Below are 24,193 nucleotides of genomic sequence, written 5' to 3' on the forward strand. Positions count from 1 at the left end.
TCTTTACTAGACCCTCTAAATCAAACTACAGAAAATCGATCATGAGAGTGTCAATTTTCCAGGTGGTGAAGACGTGGCCTCAGAGTTCCCAAGGGATGAGCAGACATGGAGTCTGACAAAATGTGCCTTCAAAACAGAGGAAGTATAGAGTCCTGGGACACTGAATAGTGTCCTACCGCACACTTGTAACCTGATGCCTCAATAAGAGACAGGCTTCCTCCTTGCACATCCTTAGCTGGACTGGAAACAGACAATAAAACAATCACTGGAAGCAAACACCTCTGTTACTCACACACACAGTTGTTAAGGGAGTGCAAGGAGTTTGCACTGTCACGGCCTCTACAGTATGTTGTGCCTGCGTGTGGAGAGCCAGAGACTCATCATCAGGACTGCTTTTGACAGATCTCTTGGTTTCTGTTATTTCCACTCCAGCTCATCTGACCAAGTGGGTTTTGCCCATGAAAGGTCACGATCCTATATGTCTCTAAGGGTACATCTAGACTGCAAGTTTCTTTCGAAAGAGAGCATCCACACTTCAAAACCGTATCGAAAAAGTGATTGGCTTTTTCGAAAGAGAGCGTCCAGTCTGCATGGACGCTCTCTCGAAAGAAAACCCTGATTGCTACTATTCACAAAATGGCCATCAGGGCACCTGTGCTTTTTTTCGATTGCTACCTCTTTCAAAAAATGCCCCTGTTCTGCATCCACACACGCCATTTTTCGAAAGAGCTCTTTCAAAAAAGTTGTTCTTCCTCGTAATTTGAGGTTTACCCATGTCAGAAAACCCCCCTGCATTCTTCCGATTTAATTCTGAAAGAATGCAATTGCAGTGTGGATGCAGGTGAAGTTTTCTCGAAAAAAGGGCAGTTTTTTCAAAAAAGCAATGTAGTCTAGACATACCCTAAGGTGCCACAGGACTGCTTGTTGTTTTTAAAGTTACGGACTAACAAGGCAACCCCTCTGAGACATATTACCAGGACTGTTACTCCAGCATCTTTAATGACAAGTGTAGTTTAGTAGGAGAGCCAGCATTATTGTAAAACCAAAAGGAAATATTTTTCCACTTGCCTCTGCCTGGCTTGTTAGGTCATCTAGGAAAGTTGGATCAGCCTTCCTCTGACTATACAAAAATACTTTGTGCGCGCAATACACAGAGATTACATTAGAGTCCACTTATAGAACTGGGTTGTCTAACAGCCAGACAGCAGAATTTTCCTTAACGTCTAAATTCTGAAAATCAACCATTTTGCTGTCAGATGCAACCAATGCCTTATTTCAACGTGAATGGATTCTAGAAGAAAAGGAGAACCTCCATCCCATGCACGAGATTTGGCCAAACCTGTCAATGAGTCTGGATTTAACCAAGCCTACAAGTCACCTTTTTCAGTAGCATTCAAGGACTCCACTGTCCCAACAACCTCACACAACTCCAAGAAGCTATTTCAGATCTGACACCAGTGGTCAGTCATGGTGCTAGCCATTAACAACGAGAGTCGGGCTTTCTACAGCAATCAGCCAGATCCCCATCGCGTAGGGTGAATTTTAAACGTGCTTTATTAGCTGCAAGAAATAAATATCTATAAACACGTGCTAGCTAACTGTAGCCCTACACAAAGCTGTGGATAGAATGCCCCATTGTACATCAGCAAACGACCGCCTTACGTTCAAATCTGAAAAGAATCCTTCTGAAAACTGCTATAACAAAGTATGAAATCCCTGAATAAATGAAACATTTCCTAGCTTGCCTGCAAGTTCTGAAGTATAGTTCTACCCCAGCATTGATGAGGTGTTTAAAAAAAAAAAAAGATATTGTGCAGTTCCAGGATTGTTATTTGTCTGATTCTTTTTTTAACGACACATTTGATAAGGAAAATGTTGACAGTTTTACAAAGTCAACCGAGACAAGCCAAGTTCTTTCCATCCCACACATCACTCCCAGTAACAAAGTCTCTGCAAACCAAACTATGACTTCAGTGAGGTTACACAAGTGTAGCTGAGTGGACCGTAGCAACAATTCTGTTGTTGATACACTTGGCAGAGTAGAACCGGCAGCTCCCTTAAAGCTACCTTGGCCCTGCAGTGCTAATAGGAGTAAAGGCTGGAAACTGCATAGCAGCTGGCAGATGTGCCACCAAATTCCAAAATGAACAGATCTGTGGAGTAGGAAGGGGACAGTTTGGAGACAGGTTTCAGAGGGGTTAGCCTGTGTCAACAAAAACAACAAGGAGTCCGGTGGCACTGTAAAGACTAACATTAGGACAGAAGTTGCTGTGAGCGACAAACCACTTCTTCAGATGGTTTGGAGAGAAAAAGAGAAGAAAAAAAGGAAGGGATACCAAGGTGGGAGTATGACATCAGTGTTACCTCAATCAGAGACAGCCACTTTCAGAAGAGAAACGGTCTTGAAACAGTAAGATTTAGGACCGTTTGTGTGTCAAGTTCAGCCCAGGAGCTCAGGGTCAGAACAGCAAAGCCTTTTAGGGGCTCTTTCATATCGTGCTCTTGGCTTGCTTAGTTCACAGCTGAAGGGGAGGGTCTGCAGAGAGGTAGGGGAACGTGTCCGTCAAACACAAAGGAAAAATCCAAACCAAAAACTCATCTCACGCTGCAAGTGCCTCTCTGTCAGCCATCCCACATTTCTGAACTTCAGGTGGCAACTCCCCAGTCCGGCACCGACTGGTCCCGAATGGGAGAATTTCCCAGACCAGGAGAGGTCTCCTGTCACCGGCCCCCAAGCCCATTGCCTGCTGCTGGCGGGCTGCCCCCGCAGACACACTGCCTTTCCCTCCTTCACCCCTAGCCTGGCTGGGGTGCTTGCCCAGCTGCTGCTGGCTCCCTGGGCAACACAGGCTCCGGCTCCTGCCGCAGGACTCTGACCCCGCACTCCAGGGAGCTTCTGGGGGGCAGTGCCAGGAGACTCTGCCCTGCACTGCTATGGGGCTCCGGCTTCAGCCCCGAGCTCCCAGCAACTGCTGCAGGGCTCCAGTCCCACGTTGACCTGTGCTGCCGTGGCACTCCAGCCTGCCCCCCCGGCCTGGCCCCATGCTGGGGGAAGCTGCTGCAGGGCTCTGGTCCCAGTCTTGTACTGCCCCAGCTGGGCTGTCGACCGTTTCCCTGACCCTGACTAGCCCTCCAGCCCTTAAACTCCCGGGCTCTCTGGTCCAGGAGCATCTGTTGCCCTTCCAAATGATGGATGTTACCAGACCAGAGTGTGCCAGTTTTTCTGGGTGGTAGGTACAACCTGTGGTCCATAGGAAGACCATCAGAAAAGAACACAAGTTTATCTCGCCCATCTAACTTAATAAATCTTTTTTCTGATCCCTGGTGCTGGGCTCCAAACTATCCAATATGACTCCCGATTCGTCTCTCTTTCCCTTCCCTTCCTGCACACTCTAACCTATTGTCTCTTTGGTCGCAGCTCTCCTGCCGTGCACTCCGGGGAACACGAGAGCAGGGGAACGTTGTCAGAAGTGCCTGATTGGCTCCCAGTGACTTTCATTTTTGAAATGACCATGTCATTCATGAATGGCACGGCCATGTGTGAGTGGGGCCGGTTGCCCCAAACAAGTGCCAACAAACCCTTCCGACCAACAGTAGGATTATGGCACTTTGCGCAGAAAAGCTATTGCAGAACATTTTTAGAGTAGAATTATTTTTACTGATTCTATTTTCACGTCCCTGTAGGTGCCTAGCTACTATCAACAGATAGTGACTCAGACTGTGTTAAAAAGAGTCTAAAATAGCTTGTCTGTAAAAAAAAAAACCAACATTGGTATGTATTTAAGTCCCAAGATCTCAGAAGCCATCAGGGAGTAAGCGTTTGTGCTACACACTAACAGAAAGCTCAGAATCCCATTTCTTCAAGCTTCCTTTTGGACCTGCCACGGCCAGCTTCAACAACAGCCCTGGTTCAGAGCACAATCAGGGGACGGAATCCACATTTGGTGAAGAGACTTATGTCTGCACTGTTTCCCCTAGTTTTTTTTAAGGTATTTGAAGGTGCTCAGTGGCTTGCAACGTTAGTTCAGATTATTGGACAGAACGCAAGTGAAGAAGTACAAAATACACAGAGGTTATCTCGGGAATGCAAAAATAAAGGGAATTGATTTCAGGGTTATCACTGGAATACACACTACATCCTTCAAAATACACATATCTATTTTTGTTACTTACACACATGCACGCACACACACACACACACACAACGGTGCTTATACATGTTTTAAATTACCTTCACATCGATATGCAGGGGACTCTAACTGCTTTCTGCACACAGTGCAAAACTTTCTTTTGTAATGTCCCGGAGGTCCAAAACAATGTGCAACTGGAACCTGTCAAGGAAAACATACAGGGTAGATCTTTAAAAAGCAATCACTCTCAGATCAATGGCTATTTAGAAGAATTTGGCATCACTGGAACTTATTGTGTGCACTATATGCGGCAATACATTACTTTATACTAAGTGCACGGACATAAAACCGGGAGAAACACAAACTGAAAACAAGCACGTGACTTGGATTATACATACCAGAGAGCCTCAAAATTTTAAAATGTGACATGAAAAGGGTGGCACTAATGTGATTTTATTCTTGAAATAGCACACAAAGACTTCAGTTATTATCAGGGTCCCAAGTGTGCATGCACACACACCAGGTCCACAGTAGACTGCAAAGGTCGGCTTAAGGTACAAAACACCAGCTATGTCAAATACGTAGCTGGCGTTGGCTCACTTTAAGCCGAGCTTGGTGTCATCTTCACACTGGGAGGCCAACGGGACCTAACGCTCCCATTGGCTTCCCTTCCTCCTAGCAACTGCAAGAAATACCGGCACCGACCGAAGCTACCCTCAGCATTCGATTTAGCAGGTCTTAACTAGACCTGCTAAATCAAATTGCAGAAGGTCAATCTCTGGTGTGGCAAGTGGAGGTGTGGCCACAGATGGAGGTCCTTGCCCTAATTGACCAGGCAAGATAAACAACAACAAGAAAAGTGCCAAAAGATTATTAACCGGTACTATACGCATCTTTTTAAAAATTAAAGGTTTTCCTCCAAGCCATTATGCTCCCAGCCTTTTGTCCCATCTCAGTCCCAATGCCAATCTACTGACCAAGAGAGCCCTCCTCCACATGGCCCTCCCAGGACACAAACTGACAAGAACAACCCAACGTTGTGAAGCCTGCTCAGCAAAGACACACGTGCCAACCTGCAGCAGCTCGAAAATCTCTTGTGACAGGGATGTGGCAGCTGGCCAGATGGTGGAAATCACTCTGCTGAATCATGGCTGTATGAGTACTATTGCAACACTGGACGCCAGATCCGTGGCTTGGCTCAAAGAGGAATTGCTCAACTTCCCAATGGACGGTGGCATAGCTCCGGATTTTGTTGCTATGGACAGCACAGTTTTAACACATTTTAGGGCCACTCTGCACTTCTTATAAAGTTATGCAACAAAAATCTAATTACTTCTCTGGAATACTGACGTTAGCTGCTGAGATCAGGAAATGCAGGGCCAATGGAGAAACACATGGGTGGAATTTCAGCTTCCAACACAGTAGGAAAAACGCCCAGACTTGAACTGTCTTTTAACACAACATCTCCCTATTCATAACACAGCCTGGATTTAGTTATAGTAACTACAGCTGAATTTTGGAATGGAGGCTTTTCTTCAGCTGCAACAATGCTACCAAACACACACAATAAGCAGGAGTCAAAACATAAGAAAAGCCATATTTGATTAGACAAAAGGTCCATCTTGGATATGTCCTATCTTCCAATAGTGGCCAATGCTAGGTGCCCCAGAGGGAACGAACAGAACAAGTAATCAACAAGTGATCCCTCCCCTGTCACCAATTACCAGCTTCTGACAAACAGAGGCTAGGGACACCGTCCCTGCCCATCCTGGCTAATAGCCATTGATGGACCTAACCTCCATGGATTTATCTAGCTCTTTTTTGAACCCTGTTATAATTAGGCCATCACACCATCCTTTGGCAAGGAGTTCCACTGGTTAACTGTACATTGTGTGACATCATAATTCCATTTGTTTTAAATCTGCTGCCTATTAATTTCATTCAGCAACCCTCTAGTTCTTGTATTGAGTCAATAACGCTTCCTTGTTTAATTTCTTCATAGCAGTCATGATTTTATAGACCTCTACCAGAACCCCCGTAGGCATCTCTTTCCAAGCTGAAAAGTCCGAGTCTTATCAAGCTGTCCTCATACAGAAACTGTTCCTTACCCCTAATCATTTTTGTTGCCCTTCTCTGAACCTGTTCCAATTCCAGTAGATCATTTTCTGAGATGTGGCAACCACAACTGCACACAGAATTCAAGGAGTGAGTGTACTATGGATTTACATAAAGGCGATATAATATTTTCTGTCTTAGTCTCTATCCCTTTCCTAAAGACTCCCAACATTTTGTTAGCTTTTCTCACTGCTGCCACTCATTGAGTGGATGTTTTCAGAGAACTATCCACGATGATTCATAGATCTCTTTCTTGAGTGGTAACAGCTACTCTAGAGCCCATCATTTTAGATGAATAGTTAGCATTGTGTTTTCCAATGTACATGACACTGCATTTATCAACACTGATTTTCGTCTGCCATTTTGTTGCCCGGTCGTCCTTTGCAGCTCTTCACAGTCTGCTATGGACTTCACTATCTCGTGTACTTTTCTATCATCTGCAAATTTCGGTATTTTCCCCCTTCTTTTTCCAGGTCATTTCTGAATATGTTGAACAGCCTCTGAGGGACGCTGCGATTTATGAACGAATAGCAGAAACATGAAATGGAAAATTTAAAAGGCTTCTTGTTATATATATGAGCCACCTTCTGGAGACATCAGAATTTGAAGCAGCAGATTCCTGTCACATCAGTATCCACAAACAATAACCAGAAGTACTAATATCTCCATTACACTTCAGAATTCAAGTAACTGGTTTCACAAAGTTCAGGTCTAATTTAGGTTCATTTCAGATTTACAAATTTAGGTTACACTTAGTCAGCCTCTTGAATTGAGCAAGCTATCACATCACGTCATTTACTATCTTTTATGGCTCTATGATAATTACATTTCTGATTAAAATGACGAAGGAAATTTAGAACATTTCGCCACAATATTGCACAATAAAAATCATTTCCAGTAAAAATGTGCTAATGCCAGCTTTTAGATGGTACGTGAGATCACACAACGATCACATTTCCATCCTCACTCCAGAAGACAATCCCCCAGGTTTATTTAGCAGGATCTGACACCTCCCATCAGCGTCTGGGATGCTCTAATACATCAGAACACAGGCATAATTATGCTAAGCAATTCTATTCTGCAAATGATCACGACAAAGTAAGCGAAACAAAGGTTTGTCAGTCACAGGATGGGGAAACAACCCCACTTGATTGGATGAGTTCAGAATGATGGGAAAGAGACCGACCCGTAAATGAAATAAGGGATTGGAAATGAAAAACGAACAGGTTTTTTTTTTTTTTTTTTAACTGGGTAAGCATATTCCTAACAAATTCTTGATTTCCGAATCTCAATTAATTCAGGTGGACAAAAGGGGGGAAAAAAGAAGAAGAAGAAGAAGATAGAATTCTCTAACTAAAGGCAAAAATACAACTGACATACCGCACGTAAACATATTCCTAGGTATATTACAATAGGAAAATATTAATGCTAAAGGTAAGATGATAGATTCACAAATAGCAATATAATTCCCACAGCAAACATAACTCACAGCCCTGCATATACGCATTAGCTTTACATTTTTTCATTAAGACATAAAATGACACTTTGGCCAAGTTACGATTGCTACAGGCATGAATGAATACACTAATATTAGGAAACTTGAAATTAGGGTGCGTAAAGCCTTGCCCACACTAACCCCTGCCCTTGATCTTGTCTACACTAACCTCCACCCTCGAGCTTGTCATCTTCAGTTACATAAATAGCATAGCCAACGTCGATGTACTTACTGTGGTGTCTTATGTGCAGTAAGAGCTGCTCTCCCATCGACGCCAGTTACTCTCCTCATCCTAGTGGAGTAGCAGCCTCCTTGGGAGAACACCCAGAGATCGATTTATTATGTCTAAGTAGGCTCGATAAATCGATGACCAGTGATCGATCGCTGCTACATTGATCTCCGGCATAACAGAGACAAGCCCCTAAGATCTCAACCACAACACTATATTCACACTAGAGCGGGTCAAACATTTTCAGACTGAACACTTTTCAGTCAGAAATCAGAATCATAGAAATGTCAGGCAGGAAATCATCTAGTACAGCCCCTTTTGTTGAGAAAGGACCAAGTAAACCTAGACCAGCCCCATTCAACCTCTTCTTAAAAATTTCCAATTATGTGAATTCCACGACCTTCTCGGAAGCCAGACCCAGAGCGTAACTACCCTTAGAGGCAGGAATAGCTAAAGTACGTCTTCCTTTACTGCATATTAATCCCACAACTTCTAGTCCTGCCTTGAGGACAATCCCTTACCATGGAAGGTGGTGATGTGCTTGTGGTCCAAACCCTGAAACACTACTCATTAAGTAGCTGTGTTTATACTGTGCATTAAACACACACGAGATGGCTTATGTGGTCACAAGAAGCAGTTCTTGGTCCTCATCAATTACAGAACTTTTTTTCCAGTAGGATGACACTAAAACCAGTTTGCCCAGAATGCAACAGAACCTCTACCCAAGAAACACCTGTAAAAATGTCTAAGTGCCAATACAGTGCCAGCCAAGCATTTCCGGACCCAAAAGTGGGTGTTAATACTTACACCCTGAAATGCCCTTCGAAACCCAGTTTACTTATGACCAGAGCATTGCGTAATTCTTCATCTCTGCGTGTTGTTTCCAGCCGTAACTCACCAAGACATCTGAGTCCTGCCCTTTGGACACTGTCTCTCTGTGTAACTGGATACGGTCTTGCTCTATTACTTAATTTATCATATAGAAACTTAGTGTGCAAGATAAAAAACCTGCTTTCACCATCAAATGGCTCTGCTTCCAATCATCTTCAAAGGCCTTTTATTGCCTTTAGTACTACAGTACTATAAGGACTATGCCATGATTAACCTGATTCTCTTCTCCCATTTATATAATTTACAGAACACAGCACTAGTTCATTATGTTAAAAATTCTTCCTAGTAGGTTGCTGGAAGCAGACGACTGTTCAGACAGCAAAATCAAGTGTGTTGTGTAGATAGAAACATTAACCGGGATTTGCAGTACGAGGAGGACTATTCTGTTCTCAGCTATCTAGGGCAGCTGTACTTGCCTTTTTGAATCCTAGCAGGATTTTCCAATTCTCTTAACCTTTGCTCTACAGATAAGCTCCCAACAATGACATGAATAATTGCTTCTGGCCTACAAAACACTCATAAAATTATATAGGCTGTGACAGCATTCTCCTTGTGTTATAGGAATGCTCGCATTTCAAAAATTAGAATTAAATTCGACACTAAGCTGTTCAGGACAAGGCCTACAGACCCAGTTCTCCTCTTACTTACCCCCAAATAAATGCCTGCCCCATTCTAGCAAACCTCGTTCCTTAAACCTCCCATGGGTTGGAATTAACATTACAAAGGGGTGCGGAGCTCTCGCTGCACAGGAAATGGATGGATAACGTCCCAATGAGCTAATATCGCCAAACCCCAACATTTCTATCGTGGCTGATGCCAGGGAAACAGGGCTCAGGCCGGAGAAGTGGGGTACTCTCAGGCAGCAGAAATCTGTACAGTCCCTCACTGTATCAGAAGCAAATTTATTCCTACAGTAGACTCAATTTGTCTGACATGGTCATACAAACAACAGATTAGCCCCACTGTTGGTGACAGTTCTCAAGGGCAGCCCGGTGATGGGAAAGCTGATAATCCATTGCATGCAGTCTGCATACACAGGTCCCTTTTGACTAACGGTACAGCTATCGCAGAACACACTCGTGTATGAGTCATGTTTCGCCTGGGACAATGACTCAGACAAGAGTTTTCTGCCACAATCAAAACCTGCTGGAGTCTGTGCCTTTTTTGCAACACTCAAAGCAAACCTGGTAAGTGAGAATAAAAAGACACTTCATCCTTATTACCACTATGGAAATCAATGCTTCTAGGGACCTTCCTACGAGGGGAGGGGGGACCCCAAACAAGAACAGAAAATGAAATCACAGCCTTCCAGGGAGTAGCAATGCCATTTCTGAATTAAGATTGTGAATTCTGAGCTAGTATGTCAATTCTCATGAGAGGCTACAATTTATATAAAGTTTACAAGAGTTTAGATGAAGAGCTCTCCTGCCTTCCCTTTTACTCTGTCATTGGCTATTACATTTCCCTTTTACTCTATCATTTCTACAAACAGAAAAACTTAACGTTAACAAATCACCGGGACCAGATGGCATTCCCCCAAGGGTTCTAAAAGAACTCAAATGGGAAATTGCAGAACTGTTAACTGTGGTTTGTAATCTATCCTTTAAATCGGCTTCCGTACCTACTGCCTGTAAGATAGTGAACGTGACACCCATATTTAAAAAGGGCTCTAGAGGTGATCCCAGCAATTACAGACCGGTCAGTCTAACATCAGTATGGGGCAAACTAGCTGAAACAATAGTTAAGAATAAAATTGTTAGGCACGTAGAAGAACATAATTTGTTGGGCAAAAGTCAACATGGCTTCTGTAAAGGAAAATCATGTCTTACTAATCTATTAGGGTACATCTAGACTACGTGCCTCTGGCGACAGAGGCATGTAGATTAGGCTACCCGGCATAGGAAAATGAAGTGGTGATTTAAATAATCGCCGCTTCACTTAAATTTAAATGGCTGCCGCGCTGAGCCGATCAGCTGTTTGTCGGCTTAGCGCTGTAGTCTGGACGCTCCGCGGTCGACATCAAACACATCTGTTGACCTCCCAGGTATGCCTCCTGAGATGAGGTTTACCTGGGTGGTCGACAAATGCCTTTGATGTCGATCGCGGAGCGTCCAGACTACGGTGCAGAGCTGACAAACAGCTGATAGGCTCAGCGCGGCAACCATTTAAATTTAAATGAAGCAGCGATTATTTAAATCACCACTTCATTTTCCTATGCCGGGTAGCCTAATCTACATGCCTCTGTCGCCAGAGGCATGTAGTCTAGACGTACCCTTAGAGTTCTTTGAAGCGGTTAACAAACATGCGGACAATAGGGATCCAGTAGATATAGTACAGGCAGTCCACGGGTTACGTACAAGATAGGGACTGTAGGTTTGTTCTTAAGTTGAATTTGTATGTAAGTTGGAACTGGTACATATTGTAGGGGAAACTCTAGCCAAACATTTCTCCAAAGCTCAGTTTTATTCTCCCACACCTCACTTCCCTCAGTCCTTTATTCTCAAGCGGAGGTGTCTGCTGAGAAAAGCCGCTCCGCGTCTCCCTGGTCTACTGGGGGGGGGGGGGGCGCTAGCTTCGCGTCTCCCTGGTTTGCTGGGGGGAAAGCAGCTAGTACAGGGTTGCCTCACCCCGTTTGTAAGTAGGGATCCGATGCAAGTCGGATCCATGTAACCCAGGGACTGCCTGTACACTTAGATTTTCAGAAAGCCTTTGTCAAGATCCCTCACCAAAGGCTCTTGTATAAATTACATTGTCATGGAATAAGAGGGAAGATCCTTTCATGGATTGAGAACTGGTTAAAAGACAGGAAACAAAGGGTAGGAATTAATGGTAAATTTTCAGAATGGAGAGGGGTAACTAGTGGTGTCCCTCAAGGGTCAGTCCTAAGACCAATCCTATTCAACTTATTCATAAATGATCTAGATAAAGGGGCAAGCAGTGAGGTAGTAAAGTTAGCGGATGATACTAAACTGTTCCAGATAATCAAGACAGAAGCAGACTGTGAAGAACTTCAAAAAGATCTCACAAACTAAGTGACTGGGCAACAAAATGGCAAATGAAGTTTAATGGGGATAAGTGTCAAGTAATGCATGTTGGAAAAAATAACCCCAACTATACATATAGTATGATGGGGGCTAATTTGGCTACGACAAATCAGGACATGGGTCTTGGAGTTATCGTGGATAGTTCTCTGAAAACGTCCACACAGTGTGCAGCGGCGGTCAAAAAGGCAAATAGAATGTTAGGAATTATTAAGAAAGGGATAGAAAATAAGACACAGAATATCTCATGGCCTCGGTATAAAACTATGGTACGCCCACATCTTGAATACTGTGTACAGACGTGGTCTCCTCACCTCAAAAAAGATATTGTGGCCTTGGAAAGGGTTCAGAAAAGGGCAACTAAAATGATCAGGGGTTTGGAGCAGGTCCCATATGAAGAGAGGCTAAAGCGACTGGGACTTTTCCATTTGGAAAAGCGGAGACTGAGGGGGGATATGATAGAGGTCTATAAAATCACAAGTGGTGTGGAGAAAGTAAATAAGGAAAAGTTATTTACTTGTTCCCATAATATAAGAACTAGGGGCCACCAAATGAAATTAATGGCTAGCAGGTTTAAAACTAGTAAGCGAAAGTTCTTCTTCACACAGCGCATAGTCAACCTGTGGAACTCCTTGCCAGAGGAGGCTGTGAAGGCTAGGACTATAACAGAGTTTAAAAAGAAGCTAGATAATTTCATGGAGGTTAGGTCCATAAAAGGCTATTAGCCAGTGGGTAGGAATGGTGTCCCTGGCCTCTGTTTCTCAGAGGCTGGAGAGAGATGGCAGGAGACAAATCACTTGATCATTGTCTTCAGTCCACCCCCTCCGGGGCACTTGGCACTGGCCACTGTTGGCAGACAGGCTACTGGGCTAGATGGACCTTTGGTCTGACCCAGTACGGCCGTTCTTATGTTCTTATCAACTATTACATTTTCCTTTTGTGACTTAGTGGGGGTACCTGGCTGGTTTCTATGCTGCTGGCTCTGGGGTAACCCCCACTGGCTGCCGTGGGTACCACGACCCAGCAAAACAGGATGAGTCACTATGCAAACCAGTATGGCCAGACACCCCCCATGGAGAGGAACAAAGGAAGGTGGATGCTGCCCTGGCTGGGGGGCAGGGCTGGAAGGGAGTTAGTTAGTGGCTGTCTGTCTGGGAGCATGGAGGAGACAGCCTAGGGAAAGGGGCTGGAGTTTAGGGGCCCGGTCTCCCCCATCTCAAGGGGGCCTGAGGCATCCTAGCCCAGCTCTGTGACCAGATTACATCTGTGCTGTGCTGTACCCTGGAGAGGCAATAAACTTCCTCTACTCCACCAGCTGGTGCAGTCTGTTTGTGCCATTTCGGGGAGCAGGAGACAGGGGACCCCCAACGCGCCGTCACACCTTTTTCTCTATCATTGGCTATTACTTTGTGAACACATTTACACTCAAAAAACTGTAAAGGTTTCAGTTTCCTGTGCTAATAATGCAAGAAAAAAAATCCATTGGTCACATCCTGTCTCCCATCCTGGTGTGAGGATCCAGGCAACTGCCTTGCAGGAACAACGAAACCCAGGAAGGAGCGTGAGAGATCTGTAGGTAGATCTTTCTCCGTCAAGGGGGCACATCCGTCCAATAACCTACCAAATCAGACTGGACCTGTCCAGAATTTGACCACTTTGAGCACATGCTGCCAGACCCCGTGGCTTGGACAAAGCTTTCACACTAGAACTAAAAAACGTAGAGGAAAGGAAAGAACAGAGCCATGAACTTGTCTACTCCAGATACACACGGGAGAAGGAGAAGAGCAGAAATCTGATGAAATCCATTGGGGACCTCATCTTGAAGACCTAATTTACCAGAGAAGCCCTTGGGCAGTACAACAATTGGCACTAAATGAAGTCTGCAGACAGATGCCTCTTGAACATGATTGTTACAGGTACAAGTGTAGACCAAGGAAACGGTACAGTAAAACTCCGATGGTCCGGCATCTGACGGTCCAGCACTCCTGATGGTCCGGCACCATCAGGAACCCGGAAGTGCTCCGGGCAGCTGGACCATTGGAGCTGCTCTGCCCCCAGCTTCCCAGATTCAGCCGCTGCTAAAACTGACCAGCAGCTGAATCGGGGAAGCCGGAGGCAGAGCAGCTGGGGCGCTGCCGGGTAGGTCCCGTAGCGCTGCCCCTCGGGGCTGCGGGACCAACCCGGCAGCACCCCAAGTGTCCCCAAGTCAGACGCTGCTGATACTGATCAGTGGCTGACTCCAGGAAGCCAAAGGCAGAGGAAGCCTGGAATCAGCCGCTGGTCAGTTTCAGCAGCAGCTGACTTGGGGACACCTGGGGCAGAGCAGCTGGGGTGCTGCCAGGCTGGTCCAGTAGCGCCGCACCTGGGTGCTGTGGGACCAACCCGGCAGCCCCCCAGCTGCTCTACCCCAGGCGTCCTGATTCAGCCGCTGCTGAAACTGACCAGCGGGTGACTCCAGGAAGCCCGGGGCAGAGCAGCTCTGCCTCGGGCTTCCTGGAGTCAGCTGCTGATCAGTATCAGCAGCGGCTGACTTGGGGACGCCTGGGGCAGAGCAGCTGGGGTGCTGCCGGGTTGGTCCAGTAGCGCCAAGGAGTGGCGCTGCGGGACCAACCCAGCAGCACCCCAGCTGCTCTGCCCCAGGCATCCTCAAGAGCAGCTGGGGTGCTGCCGGGTTGGTCTTGCTGCACCAAGGGTCGGCGCTACCGGACCAACCCGGCAGCACTCCCACTGCCCTGCCCCAGGCGTCTCCGATTCAGCCACTGCTGGTCAGTTTCAGCAGTGGCTGAATCAGGGATGCCTGGGGCAGAGCCGGACTATCGGAAGGGGGGGCTATGAGGGGTCTAGGGTGGCATCCCCCCCACCCAAGACCCCTCATAGCCCCCCCTTCCGATAGTCCAGCATATTTGATAATCCGGCACCCCCTGGGTCCCAAAGGTGCCGGATTATTGGAAGTTTACTTTAAAAAGATGGGTGCTAATATTTTAATCTACCTATTTGGTAATCTTGAAATGTTGGACTAAAATTAAATAACTTCTAATTGAAATGGAATTAAAGTAACAAGTAATATTAATACGTTTATAATGAACTTGTGGTTTGCTGCAGGATCAAATACATTCAGAATCACAGGCCCACAACAGCAGTTTTGACAGCCAGTTTCTGATTCCTACAGAGACTGAGCTGACCTGCGCTCCTGCACCTACACATCCACTAACATGCTAGATGCCTTGAAGTGCCAGCAATGCCCCTCTGCTACGCATACTGGCCAAACCGGACAGCCTGTGCACCAAAGGTTAAATGGACACAAATCAGACATGAGGAGTGGCAGCCTCACATGGGGCCGGAAGTGGCAGCCAAGGGCTCACGAGGGCAGGGAGTCAACAGCCCAGCACAGGGCCAAAAGCAGCCACTCCAGCCCACCGTTTAATCGGTTAACCTGTTCAACTTAATGTTTAACCGGTTAAGTAAATAGATGGGATTTTACATCCCTATTTCCCAGTGTTCGACATGGTCTCTGGAAGGAAAGTTAGATTTCTATCTGCTGGGAGTAAATGGGGTTCAGCCAATCACAATTCATGGTGGGGTGAAGGAGGTGCTATAGTCACCAGTTTAATCGGGAAAAGGGTCAGTTAATAAACCTTCACCCAAGACCCTAGTCGTCTGAAGTAACAGCAGCGACATCTCTTCCGCTAACCTATCAACAGCAAACTCTGGACTCTGTGCAACGTTTTATGGGAACTATAATTTTGATTTCCCAGTATCTGAATCAGCCAGAACTAAATTAAGACCAACATCACACATGCAAGCAAGCAATAATGAATACATTCTAAACTAATTACCATACAGAGAGCTTGAAAGAGCCTGAAGAAGCACTGTTTCAGAACTGCAAGTCTATGTACGATCAAGAACAGTAGATGTGAGTCAGCATGCTTTTCTATACATACCCTCGTTTGCACAGAATTAATACAACATTGATGGACTGTCACAGTTTCCAGTCCACATTCAAATCCAGAAACAGAAATCTTGCATGACAATTACATTACACACAACAGTGTCAGAAAACAAGTACGACAAATCCCTAACTTCGCTACAAGTAAGCATTTAATAGAAAACTCTTAAAAACTAAAAAAAAAAATTCTCACTTCGCTATATGGCCATAAGCATTTCAATCAAAGCAAGACAATGAAAACCTTTCTGTGTCCAGGCAAAACCAGGAGAACACTTACACGACACAGATCATCACCTGCGTAAGTGGGATGAAACCCACAGTGAGGATGTGTCGTGTTTAGCACAATACGATTAGTTTTTGAAACACCTGAGACAAGTACAAAGGGATTTTTTTTTTAAATGGACAACAGCAGAGATACCCGACAGCCCCATCACATAGGAATGGTCTAGACAGTGCTTGGTCCTGCTGTGACGGCAGGAAACTGAACTTGATGACCTCTTGAGGTCTCTTCCAGTTCTAGAGTTCTCTGATTCTTAATAAAATAAACACCCCCTCAAACCCTAGAAAGCTGAGCTCTCCATGGGTTTTGAAACACCCTGGCCTGATTCCAGTCTGATACACTGAGTCCACTGGACTCAAATAACCTTCATAAGGCAACCTTGTGACTCTCCTAGTTAGGGACTTAGCTGAGACGGCTTGTCATCATGACATGCTGCAGAGTGTAAGAGCCCTTACTTTATACTAGAAAGCACACGCTGCTTGGCTATGACCTTTGCCATGAGATTATTGTTGGAGAATGGCTCTGACAGTTGGATTTAGCATTGGATGAAACACGGTCACTGGTGGACTTTAAAGGCTGTCATCTATTCCCGAGAAAATCCAAGAGATTAAAAATGTAGTGCATGGCCTAAGCTTCATATTAATACATAAGGAAAAAACGACATGAAAAATACTCTCCTAACATCGCCTTGGGTATCACAGCTTTCCCCAGCGAACCAAATGTAAATAAACTGAAGGGACAGTAACGGACGGAAAAATAAATTTTCCACATAAATTATAATTTATCATTAGTCATTTTGCTTTTTAATTAAGAACCAAGTTAAATATTTGCTTTGTGTAGGCAGCACACAAAACAACATCTCCCGCATGGCGGTCTTCACTTACACAGCGGGCTGGGGTTAACAGAACTCAGGCAACCACATGAAAAAACCAAGAGCTTAAGAACGTCCAGACTGGGTCCGACCAAAGGTCCATTCAGCCTAGTATCCTGTCTGCCGACAGTGGCACCCAGGAATGAATGAACAGAACAGGAAATCATCAAGTGATCCATCCGCTGTCACCCATTCCCGGCTTCTGACAATCCAAGATCAGGGACACCATCTCCACTAATAACCATAAATGGACCTGTCCTCCGTGAATTTATCTAGCTCTTTGTTGAACCATGTTATAGTCTTGGCCTTCACAACATCCCTTGGCAAGGAGTTCCACAAATCGGCTGTGCTTCAGCTGAAGAAACAGTTCTGTTTACTTCTGGACTATCTTCCAACATGAAGACCCTCCAACTCTTTACAACTCTGCACAGCAACACTGACATGTGGACAATGTCTGAGAGCAGCCAACTGGTACAAGGCACACTGCACGACCACAGGTGTAGGATGAGCTAAAGCTTTTTTGAACCCTGGTATAATCTTGGCCTTCACAACATTCTCTGGCAAGGAGTTCCACAGGCTGACTGTGCACTGTGTGGAGAAATACTTTGTTGTGTTGGTTTTAAACCTTCTGCCTATTCATTTCCTTTGGTGACCCCTATGTCTTATCTTTTGAGAAGGAGTAAATAACACTCTCTTATCTAGTTTCTCCACACCAGTCACGTTTCCATAGATCTTCACCATCATCCCCCGCCCGCCTGCCCACCCTCCCTCTCCCCACCCCCGCCATCTCTTTTCCAAGCTGAAAAGTCCCAGTCTTCTTCATGTGGAAGCTGTTCCACCCTCTTTTTGTCCCCCCCTGTATTGAACCTTTTCCAATATATCTCTTTTGAGATGGCACCCATCTCTGCACACAGTATTCAAGATGTGGACATACCGTGGATTTATACAGAGGCAGTAAGATAATTCCTGTCTGTACCTGCCCCTACAATTAAGAACCAAAACAGGGCACATGTGGGCAAAAATTTTAAGATGCACCAACTCATGAGAGTCAGAAACAACTTCTTCATTCCACCATCCAGGCTAACCACCCTGTCACAGAAGTGTAATTGCTGTGAAAAATGTGGTCACGTCCAAAACCCTGGCTCAAAACCCCAGTGTAAGGGTGCACTCTAGCGATGCCCCTCACTTGGATCAGTTGCCACATTCAAGTAGAGCAGTTCTTCCAGGCACTGACACCACCTTAGTAATATTTCAAGAATGCCGACTCACCCTTACGAGACTTGGAGCAATACATGAGCATGGTATCCTCACATGCTTCAGGCACTTTTCGTGGGACATAAAGTTGCAAACTGTGAAAATAAAACATTGCACGTTTCAAAACTATGAGACTGTTCTTTCTCCCCCTCCCCCGCAGAGCAGATCAAACACAATCACGTGCCACTGTGAGTTTGTGGGTTAACAGCCAAGCAGGGATGGGCAAGATACAGCCCAGGGGCCGGATGTGACCCTCCTAACACCGATCTAGCCCGTGAACTGCATCCGGCTGCTTTCTATTTATATCCGGCTGCTCGTGCCACTGAATTTCCAGGCGGTGGCTCAGGCAGCAGGATCCTATTGAAATGGATCTTGGTCACGGTGCTACCCCGGCAAGGGCTGGAGCCGGAAGCCCTTTAAATAGCCGCAGCAACCCCGGGCAGCTTCCAGGCAACATGGGAACAGCAGGCGAGGCCCAGGAGTCGCGAGCCCTCTGCCCTGTTTTTACTTCAAACTCTGGGGGGAGGTTTTTACCCAGGACACGGCTCAGGTGGGTGGGTCCAGGCCTGCTGACTGGGACCCGGCGATACCAAAGGGCAGTGGGGTGGCCAGAATCCCAGCCCCTTTAAATCGATGCTGGAGTTCCGCATGGTACTTTCCGGGCGGCCTGGCCCCAGCCCCGCCCCTTCCACCTGAAGCCCCGCCCTTTCCAGCAACATGGAGCAGGGGGTCCGGCAAGGCTGTCAGCGCTGCTGGGTGGAGCTGTGTACAGAGGAATTCTTCCCCCAACAATTCCTGACACGGAGAGGGGGTTTGTGGTGGATAAAGTGCGGAATCCACTGGAGCAGTGAAGAAAGCGAAGACAAAGCACAGGCTGCACAGAGCCTTGAAAAAGAACAGCACTTTTTATTGCATTAGTAATTAGCAACACTTCCCTGTACATTTTACTACAATTAATAAAGATATTATTAATACCAGCAAAGAGCTGGGGATTTCCCCTCCCCTGCATCTTGCTTTGCATCTCAAAAATAAAAACATCATAGCACCCCAGATGCTTCATTGACATGGGTTCTAGCACACCTTGCATCTCAACTCCTGGTCCAGGAACCTCTGGAAGGAGTTTTGTGATCGGTGAGCATTGGTATGGGATCAAACCAAGAGCCAGTATTTTGAACACAAAGTCTCAGAAATACACAGTTTTAAGGAAAGCTCATGGAGCAATTGCTTGGGGGGGAAAAGAGACACTGTCCAACAGCGTGAGGCTATTTATATAGAGGCGTATTGCTGAATATTAAACGTAACCAGGGGATATTACGAGGGATACAGCTGAACAAGAAATGTACTCCCTGCCACTCATTATCCGTGTAGCGTCACTAGCTGGGATTATTTAGGCATTATTGGGCCAGCTGGTTAATGTTATATGCAGCTCAGTGTAGTCAAGATCACACAGTGCCAGTTGGACCAGGATGATCAACATACTACTGTAAATTCCCAGAACTTGACAAACCACAGCGAGTTTGCAGACATTTCGAAGCATTGGCAACTTTGAGAGACATTAACCACAAAAACAGGTGACTTGCAACCTCCATAACTCTCTGCAGAATGCCTTCCCCGATACCTTCCCCGACACACAACATGTGTTTCCCACCACATGGTGCCTAGGGTGGCGTCAGATTTCACAACTGATAAAAACCAATTAAAATACAATTTGCTTATTGCTATTTGGCATCAAATCTATAAGACTGGCAAGACGTTCATCTGTCTTCTCATTCATTTGATCAGCTTGCCTGAGCAAGGAAGAACACTGCATCACCCAAAAACTCCCTAGGAAGGTTGTGGAATCCCCATCACTGGAGATATTTAAGAGCAGGTTAGACAGACACCTGTCTGGGATGGTCTAGATGGTGCTTGGTCCTGCCGTGAGGGCAGGGGACTGGAGTTGATGACCTCTCGAGGTCCCTTCCAGTTCTAGCATTCTATGATTTTTATTGAACTGCAAGACAGTTCTGTACAGAGAAGAAGTAGGAATTCACAGAAGACAAACAGCAAAAGCGACATCCGAGATCAGATGAACCATTTTCCATCAACACACCAAATGCTTTACAGGGTTCCACATAGTTCCTCTACAGATTTCTAAGAAAAAATCTTTACTGAGGGAAACCAGAGAAGATGCCCTAGTTCTGGTAAGATACGCTTTGAGACCTTTTAGTATGTGTACAAAATCCTTGTCATTCTCAATTCATGCAAACAGACAATCTACACCAAGACAGATTTCTTCTCAGCTAATAGGCAACAAAAGGTGGAGAAACAGCTTACAAAAAAACTTTATAGGAGAAAATGATTCCATTAAATAAGTATCCAGTTGCATACAAGGGGTGGTCTAGGAGTATCACGGAGCCCGGGGGAATGTCCAGAGGTGGCGTTAAGGAGTAACGCCAACAATAGAAATTTTAGGCCAGGTTTAAAAGGAAAGGTCAAATTAAGATATGCAGCTCCAGCTACATTAATTATGTAGCTGGAGTCAATGTACCTTGATCTGAGTTTCCCTGCCATCCCCACAGTGGAAGGGCAACAGCAGCAAATGCTCCCAACGGCTTCCCTTAGTCTTCTCAGAGCAAGAGTTCTGGTGCCTTCAGAGTTTGATTTAGCAGGTCTTTACTAGACCTGATAAAACAAATTCCGAAAGATTGATCTCCCCCAGAGTGAAGACACGGCCTCAGGCAAGAACAATGTTCCATCGCATCATTTTTTCATCATGGTATTAAGGGAGTGAGACATAAGCACTTGCACTTTACTGAGCTAGCTCAAATGAGTACAGACAAAAATGGCCCATTTCAGAACAAATGCTAATACGTGTAAAATTTTGTAAAGGCAATTGATTTGGTTCCCAATAAAAGCATAAAAACCCGGAAGCCAGCAAGAGCTATCACCAGGGACCTGGCAGTAACTCTTCGCTTAGGCTGAGCAGCATGTTCCATAACAAAAAGTTAGTTCGACTTTTTTTGTGTGAAGTTCTCCCAGGTCCATTGTTTGTAGCCAGACTTGGAATTCAGCAGGGAACAAAGCTCTCTGACAGCAACCTGCCCTTTCTTTGTCTCAGGAAACTCCACTCTGGGTTAGGCAAGGCATCCACTGCTAACTCCCCCACTTCCCTTTCCTCTCCTTTCCTCAGAAAACGTTGGTGGCCTGCCAAAAAACAGTCGCCTATGGGATATCCTAAAAGGTGGGGTCCAGCCTTCCACCGGGGCCACAGCACCGCAAGCTGCTCTAGAACTCCCAAGAGCTGCCAGAATAAGGTTGGACCTGACCCATGACGGCCACAGCGCTTTCTCTTTCCTCCCCGGGAGGGCAGCTTTGGCACCTAATGCAGTTACTTCTGTTAAGTTGACATGCCTGCCTTGGCAGAATGAGGACATGCTAGATTTCCCCGTCCATGCAGCCTTAATTCCACCCCAGCATACACATCCTAATTACACAATTGCATCCCGGGGGGGTAGAGCCTTGCACAAGACAATTTTTTTTTTAATCCCAGCTCCGTCCTGCCCCACAATCCCCGTGGCACGCAATTAGGGTTCTGGTTTTTCCGTTTGATCTCTTTTCTGTAAGGTTTATTGAGAAGCCGTCCTATTCCAGGGTCATCCTATTTTTCTGGCTCACCTTAGTTCGGTCTCTTTCAACATCCGCTCAGTTATGTCAATGTTGAGGGCTGTACTTCCTTTGGTGATTCTCTTTCTGTTTGGTTTTCTAAGAAGCAATCTTGTTCCAGGCACATCCCATTGTCCTGGCACAACCAAACCCCGATTGTGCTTTACATTATGGTAAGAGGAATTTGGTGGTCCTAGCTCTTACCATTAAAGAAGACTTGGTCAAACAGACAGACAAACTTGCTAAAATATATAGTAAATTATTTCATATTCCTAAGGGAAAAAAGACTATGAAATATTTGTGTTTTCCTACCTTAATTTAGCAAATAGACATTTTTCAAAAGCTAGACACCTAGGAGAAACTGGGGGCATGGCTAGGCAATTATGGTATGAGTGACTCTTCAGAGTGCCTCTGTTTGCCCTTGAGTCAGGAAGGCGGGAGGTACGCATTGGGAACTGCTGTGTCTTATTCACGCGCTGTGATAAGCCTTCTAGTAAAACTAGAACTATTTATAAGCTCGATTGTGCCACACTTGCTCACATCCTATCGCATTTCCTCCCAGCCCTGACGGCACAGTTCAAGGCTGGTTCCAGAAAGGAAACCCGGCAAGGCAGATCACGGAGACCCGTCCTGTGTGATGCAGGCAGGACGGCTGACTCACATGCAAACAGAGGGCAGGGTTAGAGCTACCCCAATAATAGCTACTAGTAACAATTTGGGATTTCTGCAGGAGCGTGCAGAAATGCCTTGGGCCTGTACCTGACAATTCCATTTCTTTTTCTTCCGCCTGAGCACTTCTTGCATTTACACACACCCACAATAAATGCACTTGAGGAATCCTAGGGCTGGAAGAGACCTCAGGAGTCATTGAGTCCAGCCCCCTGCCCAAAGCAGGACCAATCCCAACTCAATCACCCCAGCCAGGGCTTTGTGAAGCCAGGACTTAAACACCTCTAGGGATGGTGATTCTGTCATCCCGCAGGAGCTGGCCCAAGAAAGGCAACCGAAAAGCGAAGAGATCGGTGGGTTCACTTTCTAATTCACACATACTTCACGTTTATGACTGCAGCCAATGCACTAAGGCCCAACCCCTGCACGGTTTATTTTGCCACTGGGAGTGGTCATGGGCTTGGTCTAATACCCACTGGAGTCAACGGAAGAACTCCCATGACTTCACACTGGGTTTTGGAGCAGATGTCCTGTCCCCGATCAGGGGAAAGGAGGCAGGTGTGAGCAGACTCTCCAGCGCTTTCTTAAATCCCGGCCTACCACAGACATGGTCGCCACGGTTCTGCATGCTCTGGAGACTCTGGGAGACGGGACACAGGGCTAGATGGACCACTGGTCTGACCCCACAGGGCCGTTCTTATATTCGCCATCGTGGAAGACACACCAGGGACTGAATTGTGTCCCTCCACAAGCCACCAGGATCCCCGTGGCACCTTAAAGACGAAGACAGACGTATTAGGGCTTCAGATGTGGCGTCTCTAAGGTGCCGCAGGACTCCTGGTTGGTTTTGCAGGTACAGACTAACTCAACAACCCTTCGGGGACTTGTAACCCTCCAGAGATAGGAGCTGGAGCTTGCACTAAGGAGCCAAGACTCCAACATGGGGGGGGGTTACAATGTGAACCCTGAGGGCAGCGGATTTCCAACTTTTTCCTCTCAGTTCAAGACAATTGTTGATGCCGCAACCCAACATAATGTGACAGGAGTGTGGTCTCCGGGGTGGGGCTGAGGATGAGTTTTGGGTGTCGGAGGGGGCTCCGGCTTTGGGGGGGACAGGGCTGGGGCAGGAGGGGCTTGCCTCGAGCGGCTCCCGGTCAGCCGTGCAGCAGGGGAAGGGAGGGCTAAGGCAGCTCCCTGCCTCTCCTGGCACCACAGACCAGGCTGCACCCCAGAAGCAGCCGGCAGCAGGTTCGCGGCCAATGGGAGTGCGGAGCGAGTGCTCAGGGCAGGGGCAGTCCATGGAGCCCGGATCACTCTCCCCACTCACCTAGGAGCCCGGGCCTGCTTCCGTCTGCTTCTGGGGCACAGCGCAGTCTGTGGCACCGGGACAGGCAGGGAGCTGCCTTAGCCCCCCCCAGAGCTCACCTGATCCCCCTGCAGCACCGAGCCCCAGTGCCTGACATCTCCCCCCCAGCACTGGGGCACGCCCCATTGCCTAGAAAGCGCTGCTCTAAGGGTCTGTAACACACTCCTCGCTGGGCTATGTGAACTCATTAGAAATAGCTTGTCACAGACACAACCCCAAAGAACCTCAATCTCCAGCAGGAAAGGATACCGGATTCTGTAT

At 46.3% G+C, this 24,193-nt stretch overlaps 1 protein-coding gene across 1 annotated transcript in view; it reads right to left on the bottom strand.

Moving 5' to 3' along the window:
- Positions 1-24,193, bottom strand: part of DGKQ (diacylglycerol kinase theta) — a 103,067-nt gene that overhangs the window by 55,880 nt on the left and 22,994 nt on the right. The window contains exons 2-3 of the mRNA XM_075931293.2: positions 18,268-18,347; positions 4,232-4,331 (exon numbers count right to left, since the gene is read on the bottom strand). Coding sequence (XP_075787408.2) covers positions 4,232-4,331; positions 18,268-18,347 — 180 coding nt within the window. The remainder of the gene's footprint in view (positions 1-4,231; positions 4,332-18,267; positions 18,348-24,193) is intronic.

This window comes from Pelodiscus sinensis, chromosome 6, assembly GCF_052426305.1.
Source record: "Pelodiscus sinensis isolate ZL-2025 chromosome 6, ASM5242630v1, whole genome shotgun sequence".
Lineage (NCBI taxonomy): Eukaryota > Metazoa > Chordata > Testudines > Trionychidae > Pelodiscus > Pelodiscus sinensis.